The sequence below is a fragment of the Carassius carassius genome, chromosome 44, assembly GCF_963082965.1.
Source record: "Carassius carassius chromosome 44, fCarCar2.1, whole genome shotgun sequence".
In the NCBI taxonomy this organism is placed as follows: domain Eukaryota; kingdom Metazoa; phylum Chordata; class Actinopteri; order Cypriniformes; family Cyprinidae; genus Carassius; species Carassius carassius.
In genome coordinates, this window is record NC_081798.1 from 11,753,476 (window position 1) to 11,771,064 (window position 17,589).

Here is a 17,589-nt window from a genome sequence, read left to right on the forward strand (position 1 = left end):
CTTGGCATATTCCAGCAGTGGTATGGAATGTCCTATTGGTGTCAGAGTCCATTCGACTAGGGCGGTGTCCTCCTGGACATGCAGTCATTAGTCCCACAGGTCCTATTGGTGAGCACGACACATGGTTCCACCTGCAACCACTAGACACTTGACTGGTCCTGTAGCGAGATCGGGGGCGGGACCATTGTCAGCTTTAGACTGTGGCACCTCAATGCAGCCATTCTCTGTGTGTGTTAATATTGTTCCTGGCATTGTCGCTCACATGCTTGTTGCACTTTTTATTACATACTTGTATGCGTTCACCGGACTATAATGTATCTGTATGGTGACTGCGCTGCATCTCTCTCTCAATAAAAGACCTGCCGTTGGACATGGATTCTGAGTACCCTGATTGGATCCCTATGTGGAAATCTACATCCAATCCCCTCGAGGCATGTTGCAGGGTCGTACTTGATTGGTTGGGGATTAATTTTAGTGTGTTACAAGAACTGTTCATATTAGCTCCACCGAGGCTGAGCCTTTTACTTTGCTGTTTCGACAGTGTTGTTCTATACAGTCCCCAAGGCGTTTATGCCATGTCGAGAGACCATTCTCCAGAGGGAATGTTTCCGGTTACTATGGTAACCTCGGTTCCCTGAGAGACGGGAACGAGACAGAGGATAACCACGATAGAGGAAAAAATGTTCAAAATATCTACTGGTTGATCGTGTCTAACGGTGTATCACCCAGCCCTAGTAGTTACCCTATTGTTGTTCCAAACCTGTAGGCGTTTCGTTCTTCATAGAAACACCAATTAACACAAATGTTTTTGCCCCTAAACCATACAGCTTTAAAATGATATGAGGGCAAGTAAATGACAGAATTTTAATTTTCGGGGGAATAAACTTGAATGCCTCACTTTACTGTATGATTTAGGCAAAGACATAATTGTGATAATGGAAAACCTGACAAGATGCCAAGTGATCCAGCATTTTCTTAAAAACTAAATATGATTCAGTAAAATTGCATGTTTACATTTAAAACAGGCATTATTTTGATCATTCAAAGTGTCTAAAACACATTTTTTAGGCATTTTATGCAAGTTGTAGTTTAGAATCATTTTACTAAATTGTACTTGTGCACAATTGGCACATTTTCATTTGAAATCTGGAGACCCATTATGCATTTGAGTTGAGTTGAGTTGAGCATTTATTCAGCAGGAATCCTGTAAATACCCATTCCAATAGAAAGATGCATGCCATATTGTATTCAACATAAATTACACACAAAAACAGTAACAAATTCTGTACACAGCAAGAAGAAACTATAATGATGCTGTATAACAGAACCATCAATTCGAAGTCATATTTGAGATGTTTGACCTATATGTTCAACTGGGAAATATAAACATGACATTAACATTCCCTTCATGATAAAGTCATTTCAGACTGCAGTCGCATAGCTTTACTAATGGGTTAAAAGGTGGACTGCAAAACCAGAGACCAGGGAGAATAAACAAGCAGAAAGGATTGGAACACAATTTGGTACAGAATTCAATAAGGCATGACAAAATCAAGCAGTAACAGGACTCCATCTCCTTTCTTCTCTCATTCGCTTTCTCTTCTCCATTAGCTCACAAACAGAATATTGAACTATAATGATAAAGAGTCCATCGCAAATGCATCTAGCATTTATTTGCCCCTCTTTTATTCTCAATACAGTACATATGCAAGGACTTCCTAACATGCAAAGTCTAAAACTAGGACAAGAACGATGAGCATTCAGAAAGCTTGTTTTTCATGGATGTTGCTCCATACTGTATATGCGCACCCATTTTATATTATTACAAGGAGACCATACTCCCATGGAAGAGGACACATCTCTACCATTTTTTGTCATCGGTCAGATACCTGCAAAACCCCTCAGGGCTGATATTTGGATTGCTCCACTCCTGAGAAACCCTGGATTTTAGCCTGTGGCAAAAATAGGTTAAGAAGCAGGAATTGTTCTGGTCATCTTTATAAAAAAGACATCTAGTTGAGCAACAGATACCCAATCAAAAGATTAAGCTGGTGGTCCAGACCAGTTTACACTGTCACTGAAATAGGAGCATAAGAGATACAGATCCTTCACCTGAAAATGAACATTATTTCATTATTTACACACTCTCATGCTGTTTCAAACTAAATTACTTACTTTCATCTGTAGACCATAACAGAAAATATCCTGAAGAATGTCTCGTTATTTTTTTGTGTCCAGTTATTTTTGACATCCAATGTTGTTTAAGTTGCAACATTCTACAAAATATACATTTTCACATCAGTCTGTCCAAAATATCACATAGATTTTAATTTTCCAAAAAAAAAAAAAAAAGTAATATCAGTTTGAAATAATCCTTCAACATTGTGTTCTAGGCTAGCTATAAAAATTTATATAACCAGGGGTGCACATAAGTGGTCCGCAGGTCCGCATGCGCAACCAAAATAAAAAATGTGTTATATAAATATGTTCTGACAGCGCATTTGCCTACCAACATGGTTGACAGCTGTTAATACACAATTACCATTTAAGATCACAAACTGTACTATATAAGTTTTATTTTCAACCTGGAAGCATAAATCTAGGCTATGCCATGCCGTTTTCAAAGCACAATGCAAAACTGTGACATTCATCCACTGACGCTCTTTAATAATTTTTAATATTTTAATAATAATATTTTCTTCTCTGTAGTTGTGTACAAAAAGCCATTGTTGTTACAAAGTTGTTACAAAGAAGGTTGATGAGAAATTTTGACTGTCGATTTAAAATGTTAAAACCTGAAACTAAGATAATATGATTCCAGCTGTTTTTTTTTTTATTTGTCCTTTGATCATGTCAAAGAATTTAATACCATTTTGCACTGGCAAAATGAACAACTGTCAAAGCACAGTGAAAATATTATCATCCTCAAAACAAACTGAAGAGGATTTTAATGGAAATTAGGTAAAATGTTACTACACATAGACTATGACATCTTAAGGCAACACAGATCTGTTCAATAACGCAGTTAGAGCTGCCCAATGCGCTTCATTCTCTAAATTGATCTTTGTTAACTTTGAGGGGCTCAACTCTCAACTGTGATGATTTTGCAGCTTTTTATAAATAAGCAAGCCATAAAGATCTTCAAATTTGAAAAGGCACTTATGACAGAAGCAGCTTCCAAACTTGTTTGACCAGAGGGCTTACTAAAACGTTTAAACAAGTTTTTTGGGCAGCCCTGGTCTAATGTTTAGAGAGTCGAACTTGTATCCCAAAGGTCATGGGTTCGAGTTTTAGTACTGGCAGGAATTGTAGGAGGGGGAAGTGAATTAACAGCACTCGCTTCCAATTAGTGCCACAACAAAACTGGCTGCCCACTGCTCTAGGTGTGTGTGTTCGGTACTCACTGCTGTGTGTGTGCACTTGGATGGGTTAAATGCAGAGCACAAATTCTGAGTATGGGTTACAATACTTGGCCACATATCATGTCATGTTACTTTCTATTTTATTTTAACTTTATTAACATTACCCTACTCACTGGTATAACTTGTTCTTAAAGGGGTCATCTGATGTTGCTAAAAATAACATTATATGGTGTATTTGGGGATTCCAATTTGCTGGTTTGAATCCTATATCACTGATAGGTCTTTCAGGGTGGCTTGGGCAGGGGAGGTATCCAAAGCACATCAACTTGCCACTGGGGTTCCTCAGGGATCAGTTCTTGGACCCCTCTTCTATTCCATATACACAACATCACTGGGTCCCATCATACAGGCACATGGATTCTCCTACCATTGCTATGCTGATAACACACCTCTATCTTTCATTTCCCAGATGATCCAATGGTAGCGGTACAGATCTCAGGCTGCCTGGCGGATATTTCGGCATAGATGAAAGAATATCACCTACAGCAACCTGGCAAAGACAGGAGCTTCTTGTCTTCCCTGCCACTCCAACTCTACAGTGTAATTTCTCCATCCAGCTAGGCTCTTCTACAATTCCCCCATCAACTTTGGTCAGAAATCTTGGTGTAACCACTGATGACCAGCTGACCTTCAAAGACCACATTGCAAAGACTGCTCGATCTTGCAGGTTTTACATTGCACAACATCATAAAGATCAGGCCCTTTTTAACGGAGCATGCTACTCAACTTCTTGTCCAGGCCCTTGTCATTTCTAGGCTGGACTACTGCAATACTCTTCTGGCTGGACTTACATCAAGCACAATCAAAGCTCTACAAATGATTCAGTATGCAGCAGCATGACTGGTCTTCAATTAACCAAAAAGAGCCCATGTTACACCTCTCTTTATCTCCTTGCACTGGCTACCAGTTGAAGCTCGCATCAAGTTCAAGACATTGATGCTTGCATATAGAACAGCCACAGACTCAGCACCCCTCTACTTCCACTCACTATTCAAATCTACATCACCTCCAGAAGTCTGAGATCAGCTAGTGGGATATGTCTTGTGCCACCATCACAGAAAGGATTAAAATCACTTTCCAGAACATTCTCATTTACCATTCCTGGCTGGTGGAAAGATCTTCCCACCCCTATCATGAGTGCTGAATCCCTGACATTTTTCAAGTGACAGCTGAAAACTCATCTCTTTTAAAACTACTTGGCTTCACCATTTATATACAGTATATACAGTATATATATATATATATATATATATATATATATATATATATACAGTACAGACCAAAAGTTTGGACACACCTTCTCATTCAAAGAGTTTTCTTTATTTTTTTGACTATAATAAATTTTTGAATTTTAGATTCACACTGAAGGCATCAAAATTATGAATTAACACATGTGGAATTATATATGGAATTATATACATAACAAAAATGTGTGAAACAACTGAAAATATGTCATATTCTAGGTTCTTCAAAGTAGCCACCTTTTGCTTTGATTACTGCTTTGCAAACTCTTGGCATTCTCTTGATGAGCTTCAAGAGGTAGTCACCTTAAATGGTCTTCCAACAGTCTTGAAGGAGTTCCCCGAGAGATGCTTAGCACTTGTGGCCCTTTTGCCTTCTGTCTGCGGTCCAGCTCAACCCTAAACCATCTCGATTGGGTTCAGGTCCGGTGACTGTGGAAGCCAGGTCATCTGGCGCAGCACCCCATCACTCTCCTTCTTGGTCAAATAGCCCTTGATGCCTTCAGTGTGACTCTACAATTTTCATAGTCATGAAAATAAAGAGAACTCTTTGAATGAGAAGGTGTGTCCAAACTTTTGGTCTGTACTGTATATATATATATATATATATATATATATATATATATATATAATAAAGAAACCTTTCTCTTTATTTTTTTCCTTTTTTTCTAGCTTGTACTTATTTGAACAATGTAAAAAAATTGGTATTGCAAGCACTTCCTGTTTTTGTTCGCCTCTTTAAGAAGAATCACTTTATGTATCCCCCAATTGTAAGTCTGCAAAATGACTAAATATTCATGTAAATGTAAACGTATTTGGTGTTATGCAATGTGTTTATGTGGTTTAAGGTAAAAAAAAAAAAAAAACATACCGTTTTTCAATTACAGTCCTCGCGCCACCCTGCTCTGCACATGTGTCTCTGTTAACACACCTGATTCAGATAATCAGATCATATGAAGTGAGCTCCGTGCATGAACTATGCTCCGACTGACGTGGTCTCTACATGGTGTTCATTGCTCCCTATTCCCTGAGGAGGGGAAATCTGTTGAAGTTTACTTCATTTCGGAACATTCATTCACAAATTTGCGCTGCGCAACATGTTTACACACGGACAAATGTGGCATCATATATCTCAGTAAATAAATACAATTTAAATTCATGTGTCCTCTTTTGGAAGGCCAAACAAAGTATTTTCACTTTCACAATGAAACACAGAGTCCAAAACATGGTGGCAGCAACAATAAGAGAATCAATCTATTTTAGATTTAGTCCGAGAGCTTTTTGTCCCTCCATTGAAAATGTATGTACGGTATACTGTCCATGTCCAGAAATGTAATAAAAACATCTTCAAATTAGTCTATGTGACATCAGAGGGTCAGTTAGAATTCAGGGTCTGTTGTAAGCGTGTTCACGACGCTGATGACGTATGACGCTGCTGACGTGTTTTCTGGTGCGCCTAATAACAAAGATAACACGTCAGCAGTGTCGTACATCAACTGTCACAGCAGTCGCACTCACAACAAACCCGGAAGAGAAGACAATGCTGAATAAAGTCATAATTTTTGGACCAAAAACAAATTTTAACTGATCCTCTGATGTCACATGGACTACTTTGGGGACAGAAAGCTCTCGGAATGAATCTAAAATATCTTAAACTGTGTTCCGAAGATGAACAAAGGTCTTACGCGTTTGGAACGACATGAGGCTGAGTTAATACTGACATATTTAAAATAGTTAGTCATTTGGTGAACTAACCCTTTAATGCTAACTCATTGAAATCTAAAATCCTTAGTTATCACTGTAGAAATATTGTTTCTCTAGGAGTCAAAAGGAAGCCTGCTTCAGTCTGAGTAAAAAAAAATAATTGTGAGATAATAAATGTAATTGTGAAAACATAACATTAGGAGAAAGTCACAATTATGAGAATATGAGTAAAAATTATGATAAATACTTCCACTTGTGAGAATTATAAACTACAGTACACTACACTAAGTCCAATTATGATATAATGACATATTCTGAGACATAAAGTCAGTTTAAGACCCAAGTGTTAATTGTGAGATATGATATAAATTTAAAGTCTGAGATATAGAGGAGATAGGCTGCCATAGAAAAGTCCTTGGTAGACTAAAATTTCAAAATGCTGTAATCCTTCATATGGGTTATTCTAAATAGTCTCCTTACACTGTGATGCTTGTTTTATTGGGATCCAACATTCACTGTTAAGGTTCTCAAGCAGAAGAGCTTCCTTCCTTTATCTTTTTCCACAATGCACAGCATTTTTTTACCTTCAAAATCACCATCCGACCAGTGGGTTCAAGGGCCACACATCATGAAGGTTTCAATGACTCAGGATCCAGTTTCTTTGATTTCAAAGTGATTCACAGCGGACTCTTGTTTCACTGTCTAACAAAACATTACACCCCCTCCCAAACACCTTTTTAAATGTCCACAGGGAAAGAGGAGCCATTTTATGCCTGATCCTCTAATGAGGCATGAGGGAGCTGCACTCCTTATCAAGGGTTTACACACAGCCCCCTGAGGTCTTTGGTGCTGCCGAGGAGCCCTGAGAAACCTTACAAACAGCTAGTTCTCCAGTCTGGGGTTGAGGCAGATTAGTTGGAGGGGTTGAGGTGGGTGCGAGAGACTGTTTTCTCCTCTACACACTAGCGGACAGGGATTACCACCTGTTTGCATGCCCTTGCCAAAGGGACCTTCTTTAGTTTGAGAGCAAGGGAGACGACTGAAACTGCCTTTGATGTGTTTTCACTTTTAATTGACTTGTCGGCAGTGCTTGCCTTTGCTCTCGCTCTCTCATTGGTTTCATTTTATTTTTCTTGGACTATTTCTTTAGAGACAAGACACCAGAAGAATACTTCTATCAACTGGTTCTTTCCATCTGTAATACTGTTGTGAATGTGTATGTTACGTGGTTACAAAAGACTTCTATTTCAAATGCTGTTCTTTTGAACTTTCTATTCATTAAAGAATTCTGGAAAATGTATTATGGTTTACATAAAAACAAAGCAGCACTATCAACTGTTTTCAACTGCCTTAGTTGCAACTTATTAGGTTATATTTTTGTTTACACATGGATAAAATATGTTTACTGTAGTGGTAACCAGGGAAATCTACAAATACTTTAGTTAAACTATGTTCACTTTACCATTGTAGCAGAAATGACTCGAACCAGACAAATTAAAGAGTCGATCAGGGCTGTGGCTGAAACATGAGCCGAATTCCTCAGTAAGGCAACAGGAAGTCATAAAACATTCTGTGCCACAAGTCCCAAGCAAGATAACCAACCAACTCTTCCACAGAACAGCTTTCAACATTAACACCACTAGAACAATTATTGACAAGAGATTGTCAAATTTGGCGAAATTAATTGAAATGCAACGCTGGACATCACATGTAAACCCATGAGAGTTATACACCATATCCTTAAGCACTTCCCCCACCCAGCAGAACCAGACTGAAATTCCTAAGGGGGGGGGGGGCCTTTGAACCTCTGGTCTCCACAAAAATCTTTGTCAAGAGAATGACAAAGAAACTGTCTTTTGTACATATATATGGACCAAAATGAACTCCAAAATGACTTCTTAATGAATATCAGTCCATCGCTTCACTCCATATTCATTTATGTGTAACCCACACATTTGACTATCATGTTATAATCACTTATTGTGTATGTCTTTTAATAACTATGGGATAGCTTAAGGATACATATTCATGTCTAGTATCTATGTAATCGAATCTGCTTGCTTGAAATAGTCCTGACCATCAGTTATTTGTCAAATGTATCATATTCTTGTTATAGGAATCATGTCCAAAATTAGACCCTGCAAGAGCGGGAAAATTCGCACCACATGCTTGGTAAGACAACATATGATTTATGATACCCCCGAGCCAAGACAATATCTGATTGGTCAAGATAACATTTGAGGTGTGGCCAACAGGCCAGTTTAAATACTCAGGACACCATAAAATCCAGCTTTTAGCTTCTAGCTTTGCGCTGCTATTAGTCATGTATGCTTTTAGTTGTTAGCTATGCTTCTGCTATTAGTCATGTCTGCTCTTAGTCTTTAGCTATGCTTTTGCTATCAGGCATGCCTGCTTTTAGCTTTGTTTCTTAGTTTTAGCTTTTAGCCATGCTGTTTGTCATCACTGTTCTTTGAGCGCGGTTCCAGCGTGCTTCAGCCTGCACGCCTGCTGCTACTTAGCCACGATGAGAAGAAACACCACCTAATCTTGCCAAACTTTATTTCTTTTCTTTTCCGTTTGAGATTTTCGTGTTCTGAGTTAAGTTTTGTAACGTCGAGTTCAACTTCAACCAGCTACACACAACTCTGCATCTTCAGCCAACGCCCAACCACTGGCTTCCCAAGACGTCACTTCAACGACTACTGTACTTCCAGCCAATAAGCGACAACAAAGGGACACCTTTACTCAGGCAATGTACCTTCATACATTTGTACTGGTGTATCTAATATAATTTTAACCTCATTGAGGAACTCAATGCGAGGGTTAATTAAGTGATTGATGGTTGTTCATGTCTATGCAATTTAACGTATTGCTGTAAACTTGGGATTCCACATTTCCATTCTCTTAAACTCATCTTTCCCTAACTTTCGATCTTCCTGAAACTTGTGTGAATGTGTGCATGCGTGCGTTTATGTGTTAGATTAGTTTATATGTCTTAGATTTATCTAATAAAGCCTTATTCATATTGAAAAGAGAAATATCTTGTGTTTTGTGCTTACAAGTTAATGCCTTAAACTGCCGATCTTGTTACTGTGCTAATTGATAGTTTTTTCACTATACTTTGGATATTAATATCCAGTGCAGATTTGATGTTAAACGGCTCGTTCAGTGAATCGCAGGGCGTCTCAGTGATCAGCCGTGAAACAGTGATTCTGTTCAAATTCCCTTTAAAATCTTAAATGATTCCCTTTGAGCTTAATTGACCTGTTTCCCTTACACCATGGTTCATTGTCATAAGGGACTGCCAGTAATAGACTGTTGCATGCATAAAATGCTATTCTTTTTATTCGGAGAGTGTATGATTTATATTAACAATAGAGAATAGAACATGAGCAATATGAACTTTTAACATTCAAATTTAAATAAATGTACTGCACAAACTAGGGTACAATTTCAATAGGTTTATTGTGAAATAACTCAAACATATAGCCTATGTTTTTTTCTACATTGTTCTGGGCTGCCTTTTCCAAAAACAAATGCTTTCTTATTATAGGCTACTCTTGGGAAACGCAGCTCTATTAAAATGCACTGTCAGAAGTCAGTGAACACTCTCTGTAATTGATTGATTCTACCTTGTAACATTTGGTGTGTTCAGGTGAACAGGAAAATCCCTTTCACACAATTATTTGTTAACATAGGTTATTCGTCCAATTTAAAGCATAATGTAGGAATAATTTTGGTTTAAACAAAATCACTGGTAAATAAAAACTTTCGATGCTCCCATCAGTATCGATATATCGATACTTCATGATCGATTCGCCCATCCCTAAACAGAACCGTTAGTTCAATCAGGACCACTTCCGTCAAGTATATTTATGACAATTATAATTGCATACAGTTAGGGTTGGCAGTATGGTTATGTTCTGGGCAACACTCCAAACGCCTGTCCATGCAGTCATGCTTAGACAGAGCGGGGAGAGCAGCAAGACAAACCCCGTTGCGTTGCGGTACAGAACATAACCATTATAAACATACATAATTACAATTTCATGAGTTGTAAACAAAATGTGATAGAGACTGCTTCCAATGAAGAGACTGTAAAGAAAGAACAAAGTTAGATCGGATTACAGGTTCAATTGGTGGAGTTGGGGTTGGAGGAGGGAGTTAATTGCAAGCAGCGATGCGATGGAAGAGACACTGAAGAATGGGAATTTAAATAGACCACAGGTGATAGGTGTCAAGACTGGATTGGTACACGTCAAGAACAGCTGACTGTCAGCTGATGCAAGCATGACTAACGTGGCCTGACTGAACGCAATACTCGATATTTAAATCAGCACAGCCAGCGAAGGATCAAACGCAACTGTTTTGAACAAGCACAACTTTTTTAACAACCAAAAAATGGATGTTTCGTTGTCTGTTGATGAAGTACAGACGTTCCTCTCGTTGATAGCAGAGGAGCAGATCCATTGAGATCTTGATGGGGCAACGCGAAATGAAAAGGTTTTTCACGATTCGCGGAAGTAGAGGCAGCAAAACTACAATGACATGTAATTAAATCCCGCCCACTAAACTGCAGTGGAAACACAAACAGAGCTGAATCGAACTGTGCCGTACTGAGCCATACCGAGCCGAGTCATATCAAACAGTGGAAAGGTGCCATTAGGTGGACAGAGCTAAATACAGGAGTACAGACTGTCCAAAATGTTAACTGTGTGTGTGCTTTCTCAAAACACATCCCATAATGCTCGTGTTAAGTCAAGATTGTTGATTGATGCATCTTAAGGCCGTTACATGGCAAGCCAGCGGGTGGCCAACCTTGGGCCGTCTTTGAGCACCTGTCAACTTTTTGCAGTATGTCCTGCACTGTCTGCACTAGTTGGATCCAGTTGGCTGTGAGTCCTAGATTCGTTTTCCCTTTTTGAATAATGAATATACACTGCTGCCACCTGCTGATACACACAGTTGTTTCCTCAGAATGTACATGCTAGTTGGTCAATGGATGTAGTATTTGCGGTGTGTTAAAGTGCAACTTTTTACACACACCTCATAGCTAGTTCTTAAATGTCAGCTTGGTGTTTCACAGCCTTTACTACCAGGTGTAAAGAGGGCCTACATAATAATGAGCCAAATTTGAAAATCAAGTTGGTTGCAGTCCCTTAAAATTGTGCAGGGTTTTCCCAACCACCAGTTTTTTTTTCTCCTTAGTACAATTTTTGAAATGCTTTTGGCATTCTACATCAATAGCAATCCAGTGGCCTAAATCGTTTCAGGTCAGGGAAACAAGGTGGCACGCTGCTTTATTTTAAACAAAGGTGATGAGAGAGACAAATTCACACAGGCTCTGTTGCTTATCCCACCGACACACATCATTGTACGCCACTTTGCCACAAGTCCCAAGGAGGCAGATTTACAGCTGTAGAGGAGATGCTTACCCCTCCAGCTGCTGGGCCTGCATGGCTCCACAGGGAAAGGGATACAATGTAATCAGTCGAACAAAACCGAGCACTGGCCTGAACCGAGGAGGATCACCGAAAAGCAGCAGGGGCCCACTCACCTACCACTAGCTCAAATCTCCTCTCTGATGGGCGCATCCAGAGAAATCTCAAAGGATAAAAGAGATGTTTGATTCCAGAGATAAAACCCAAGAAGGCAGAACTAAAGGAAGGCTCTAAAGGCTCAGGGTTATGGAGGCCCATGGGGTAGATCCCCGGCGTACGGCTCCTCCATATTTGAGACAGCCAGAGAAGATTATGAGTATCTCAGAACTATTTACTCATCTTGTGTGGTTTAAAAGAAAGAGTGGAAAAAAATAGACCCCGGAGGAGACACCCTGGCCATATGGATTGCGGCTCCTCTGTAGGATTATTGATCTTCACACATAAGCTAATTTGTCAGTCAGTGTTGGCCAAGTGCCTGTGAAACATAGTCTGTGCTCTTCCATTTGCTGTAGTTTGGTGTGAAAGAATATCAACATAGTAGAGCTTTGAAATGAAGAGTTTACCTGAGTGGACAAACTGGAGCCATCAACTACAGTTACTCTGTTAGCACAGCTGGCCCAGACCGAGTCCTCCAAGGCAAGTAGCGTCCTGATGGGATCTGAACCAACTGTTACTTTCCTACAGGAGTCCTGGTTCCACAGCTCCCCTACAAGTCAAAAAGAGACAGTAAGTTCAAAGATTCTTGAATTTCAACTATGGGCATGCTAAAGGCCCAAAAATTCAGGAGAAGACAGTAAAAAAATATTTTGTGATTAAAGTTAAATGTGTAAAAAAAATAACGTCAACTACTGCATTACATTTACAGATGTACTTATAACTTATAATTTATTCCCAGTTTGAATAACAGTTTTGTTTTTCAGGCTACTAAAATAACCAATTCTAATTTGTAAAAAGCAATAATTAATTCACAAATGGTTCTTAGATTGTTTTGCCTGTGTGCCAGATTTAGGAAAGGAAAGGAAAGGAAAGGAAAGGAAAGGAAATCCTTTTGTTTTGATGTTTTGATTGTAATGAGCTTTAAAAATGTAATTCCAGAAAATAGCCCAAAATATATAACTTTGCTTATTCTGAGTTTTATGACAAAGAAAACAGAAAAACAAGGTAAAAGTACATGAGTAGAGAATACAATTAGGCTTGTGACATTCCATGCTTGAAGGCAAATCACTAATCCTATCTGGTGGAACATTTCAAATATGGCCAAAGATGGTAAATTCATATGTTATTTCCCTTATAAATGAATGCTTCAAATAGCATAGCTACAAAAATGTGCTGCATGCTAATTCCACTGCTTTGCCCTGAGCAAGTCATTTAAAATGAATTGGTTTCATTAATACTCAAGAGTAAATCCTTGTGTTTGCAAGACAAATATGTATAACTGGTGGTGGAACTGTATAATTTATGACTACATCTTAAAAACATACGGCTTGAGCAAGCACGGCAAAGCATGTTGAGGACTGCATATCTCCTCCAATAAAACTAGCGCTTTCTATATGCTAATGCGCTAACAGTGCCATGTTAATAACTGCACCCGTATTGTGTAATCCAATTTATACATTTCTCTCCAGTGTGCTCAGAACACGCCAGACTTTTTCCTCGAGTTTTAATCACAGGGTTTGCACTGTAGCCAACATATGTGATGCATTACATAAGCTTTTTTCTACATCTTTTTGCCCCCCATCACAGTGTGTTAATGAAGCAAAATTAGAGGGGGAACCACAGCGAGCAATTTTAATTAACATTTCGTGTTGTTTATTTCTGCCTTTGAAAGCAGAATAGCTTTACAATGACTTCCAACTTCCTCAGGTTAATTGCATGGCATATTCAAAATGTCAGTCTTCCCACTTGTTTTCGTACATATGCTTTGAAAACATCCCCTCAGCCGCTTTGTTCCCCCTCATACTTAAACGAGGGCCGCCTCAGATTTCCCTCTTGCAAATCCTAGCGAGAACCTTTGGGGCAGAGGGGACTTATCTGGACACTCAAAGCATCTGCAGATGCAGTCTTTACTTTATTGCTCCAAAAGTAATAAAGTGGAAGGAGGAGAGATGCAGTCTCTTTCAAATGGGTGCTCATTGCTTCTGGGTGTAATATATTTACGTATTTTCTTTGGAAATTCAGACACCTCGTTATTATACTTATAAATTCTGCAAACTGTTGATTAAACACATCAAAATGATCCTGCCCTCTTAATGTAGCTAGGAAAAAAGGGAAGAAAAACTCCAAATTCACCCCTAAGCAATTTCGGCTTGCTCATACGTTTCAAAACGTTTTCTAATTAATATCATGTGAGACCCCAATGTTTTGAGGGGAACGTATTTTATTTAAAAAAAAGAAAAAATACATTTTAAAAAATCCAGCCTGTACATCCCAGGGAATATATCTGGTTGTAATATGAAAAGTTATATTCAATCGCCACATTGCACATCAGTATAATTAATCTTACTTTCCTCTTCACTGGAGGCAATTCCTTGTTGACAGCCAGGTAAGTAGTGCATTGTGATAAACCCATTGTGCAAGGGTTGTCCGCCTTGCACCACCCCCAACAAACACTTACACACACAGCGCAGTCCCTTGCTATCTATCATGTCTCAGAAAACAAGAGTTCTGCATGCACACCCGTCTTATATTGTCATTAGCCCACACTTATGCACTGCAAATGAATAAGGCGCAGGCGTGGGCAGAGGACAGACTTGTGAAATCATAAATTGCTTTCAAGGTAATCCCGAATCTGCTGCCTTTCCATCTAACTAATACATACCCAGAACAATCTTATCACTCCTGTCTCATCTCTGAATGCATTCAGAATACATGACAGAACTAATATCTTTCACATACTCACTGAGGCATTCATCTAACAGAGAAGGGACTGAAATAACATCCCTGAATGTTTGAATGGAAGGTTGATGAAAGAGCAAATTGAACACAGGGACAATCAGATTCATTTGCACTATTAATTTGATTTGATTACCCTTTCACTCTATTGAGTCCCTTTCATTTGGGGACATACTAATAATTACCCTTCTTAATTATCCCACCCATTTAGTGTTTAATCCCATTAGCGAGAAAAGGGAAAGAGAAAACATACTGAATGTAACTGTCCATTTCTGTGCTAATGTGATAAAGAGAAAAAACAAGCCTAATAGGATAGAAATAACATAGACGTATAAATCCAAAGTGATTATCCACAATCCAAAACAAATGGCAACAATGTATGTAGAATAAATAAGCTTTGTTTGTCATAATGCATAAAAGCCAAAGAGAAACCACTACAGCCTTGTGCAAACTATGAAACCTTGAATGACATGCTGAAATATCACAAGTTTCGTTCACATAAAAGACCAAGACTATGATATCTGAACTGAAATATTAGAAGGGCCATGGAAACAGAAAACAACTTGCATGACAGCTGGAAACTAACTTAGAAGTATGAGCTTCTCAGCTGTACTTGAAGAGCACTATGTGACTCTTACCTCCGTGATGTCTCTCATACACCATTAGCGTTCCATCCCGCAAGCCAGCGAACAGGAAGTTCCCGGATTGTTTGAGACAAAGAACTGGACAGCCCTCGGGGTTACGGAGAGTCACAAGACATTGGGCAGCTGTGTCCATACTTCCATAGACCAGAATGCTTTGGGAGATAAACATTGAAGGAGATATAAAGACATCTATGCAGGAAGAAGTATAATTTTAAAATGAAGAAAGGAAAGCTAATGCCTTATTTCCACAGTTAATTTGCCTTGATATTGTGAAATTATTTTTTAAAAGGAGAAAACATTGTTCTCTGTGGCTAATCAGTGCCCTTCGTTTGCATAAAGAATATCTCAGAATACCTATTGTTCTTCTCAACCTTCATAAATTATTTAACTTATTCAGAAAATCACAGTGATTTTAATGAAGTGGTAAACTTTTCCTGTTCTAATACTACAAAGATGCATGCATACCGTAAAAAGGTGCATCTACACAGACAGCATAAATGTGATTACACATGTAACAAGTTAGGTAATTAATGAAGCCGAATATATTTTATCCTTTTCATATTGAAATTTAAATAGTTTTTCCATTAAATGACTTTGGAGTTGCTAAAACTTACGAGGATAGTCGTCACCTGTTTCGTGTCCCTGTGTGCATTGCAGTGTCTGTAATGGCACCTTAAATCTGATTAAAAGGCTTTTACCTTTCTTGTTTTCCCTATTGCTAGACATGTGCTCAAAACAAACAGCTATTAGGCTATTAGTCTTGGCTACCGCCTGGTTCTCATGGCCAAGTGAGCTGACAGGAAAATAAAGGAAGAATTGATGAGGCACTTCATTTACATAGAACCAAAGGCTTGGGTGAATCTAGTTTCCTTAGACAAACCTTAATTTGGCTCTGCAGGTGCCTTTAGATATTTAACAGGTACTTCAATATTTTTAAATGAGGAAAAAAATACTTATTTTTAAATAAAACAGTCTACACTGTAAAAAAAAAATATATATATATATATATATATATATATATATATTATAATTCAATGTGTTACTAATTGTGAAATCTACTAGCAATTTCAGAGTAACAGCTGCTTTTTTCAGTGTATATATTACCCTTTTTGTTTTCTTTTTTTTTTCGTGTACATATTACCTGCCATCATCAAGTCCCACACAGATAGTACTTCCAACTCCAGTGGAGTTGTGAGGGCTGGTTTTGGCGTCCTCTGAAGATTTGGACTCAGGCACATACTCCAAACACCTCACTCGAGCTCCCATCTGGAGGGATTTTACAGGCCGAGGTGTGGGTCTGTTCAAGGAGAAGATGTCCACCTGGCTTTGAGTGGAATCACCTCCACCGGCTACCTGCAAAAACAGAACAAGGACACGCTATTATAGGTAGTCATCCAACCAAAACCACTCTCACACATCCATGACTGTACATGTAGGGAAAGAAAATAATAGAGGAAGGTAAGGGCTTTCTGTTTTTCTGCCACTTTCAACCACTCCCTCGGTTTTGTGCTTTAACTTCCAGTACAGAGAACCATGCAAAGGAAATTTCAAAAGACAGAAAACTCTTTCACTTCCTGTGTACCTTAATGTTTCCCAGCCCTGTTATTTTATTCCTGTCAATTTCAATTCCACAGTACATGCAAAGTTAAAATCATACATCTCGTAAAAATCTAATCCATAGACTTTCGCTTGATAAAGTCTCTAAAATTCATACTCTATCACCCCTAATGCATTCCCAGCATCAGCTTGATAACTTCAAACATCTTTCTGTGAAGCTCCAGGGATCTTTTCATCGCTGAAGCAGAAGAAAAAGGTGGGGTGGAGAGATGTCTTTTGAATGTTGCTGAGCTGTTTGACAATGGAGGGTTTCCTTTGGGTTAATGATTGATCGCCTTCTTAAAACAGAGACTGAGATGACAAACTCGATCCTTGGTGAAATTACATGTAGTTGACAGAATAAGACTTTAGCACAGTGCTGCTCATAAATCCATCCTCTGGTGCCTTTCCTCAACAATTGATCTAGGTTCTGCATCCATTCATTTTCCTAGTGAGTTGCTTTAAAATGCAGACTCTTGTAACAGATTTGGATTGCATTGCATCATAAATTAATAATCCCCCAGTTCATGAAAAATAGTGTTTGTCTTCGCATCCTGCTCTCTCTCATGGTTACTCGTTCATGCATAATGCAATGAAAGCAACCCGCTCGCTATTAGAAATTAAACGAACTGATCAGCATCCCATCATG

General features: G+C 38.7%; 1 protein-coding gene across 1 annotated transcript in view; it reads right to left on the minus strand.

The window, feature by feature from the left end:
• The window catches only part of LOC132126786 (rho guanine nucleotide exchange factor 10-like protein), a 105,187-nt gene that overhangs the window by 18,529 nt on the left and 69,069 nt on the right, over positions 1–17,589 (minus strand). The window contains exons 16-18 of the mRNA XM_059538284.1: positions 16,486–16,697; positions 15,339–15,496; positions 12,372–12,514 (exon numbers count right to left, since the gene is read on the minus strand). Of these exons, the coding sequence (XP_059394267.1) occupies positions 12,372–12,514; positions 15,339–15,496; positions 16,486–16,697 (513 nt within the window). The remainder of the gene's footprint in view (positions 1–12,371; positions 12,515–15,338; positions 15,497–16,485; positions 16,698–17,589) is intronic.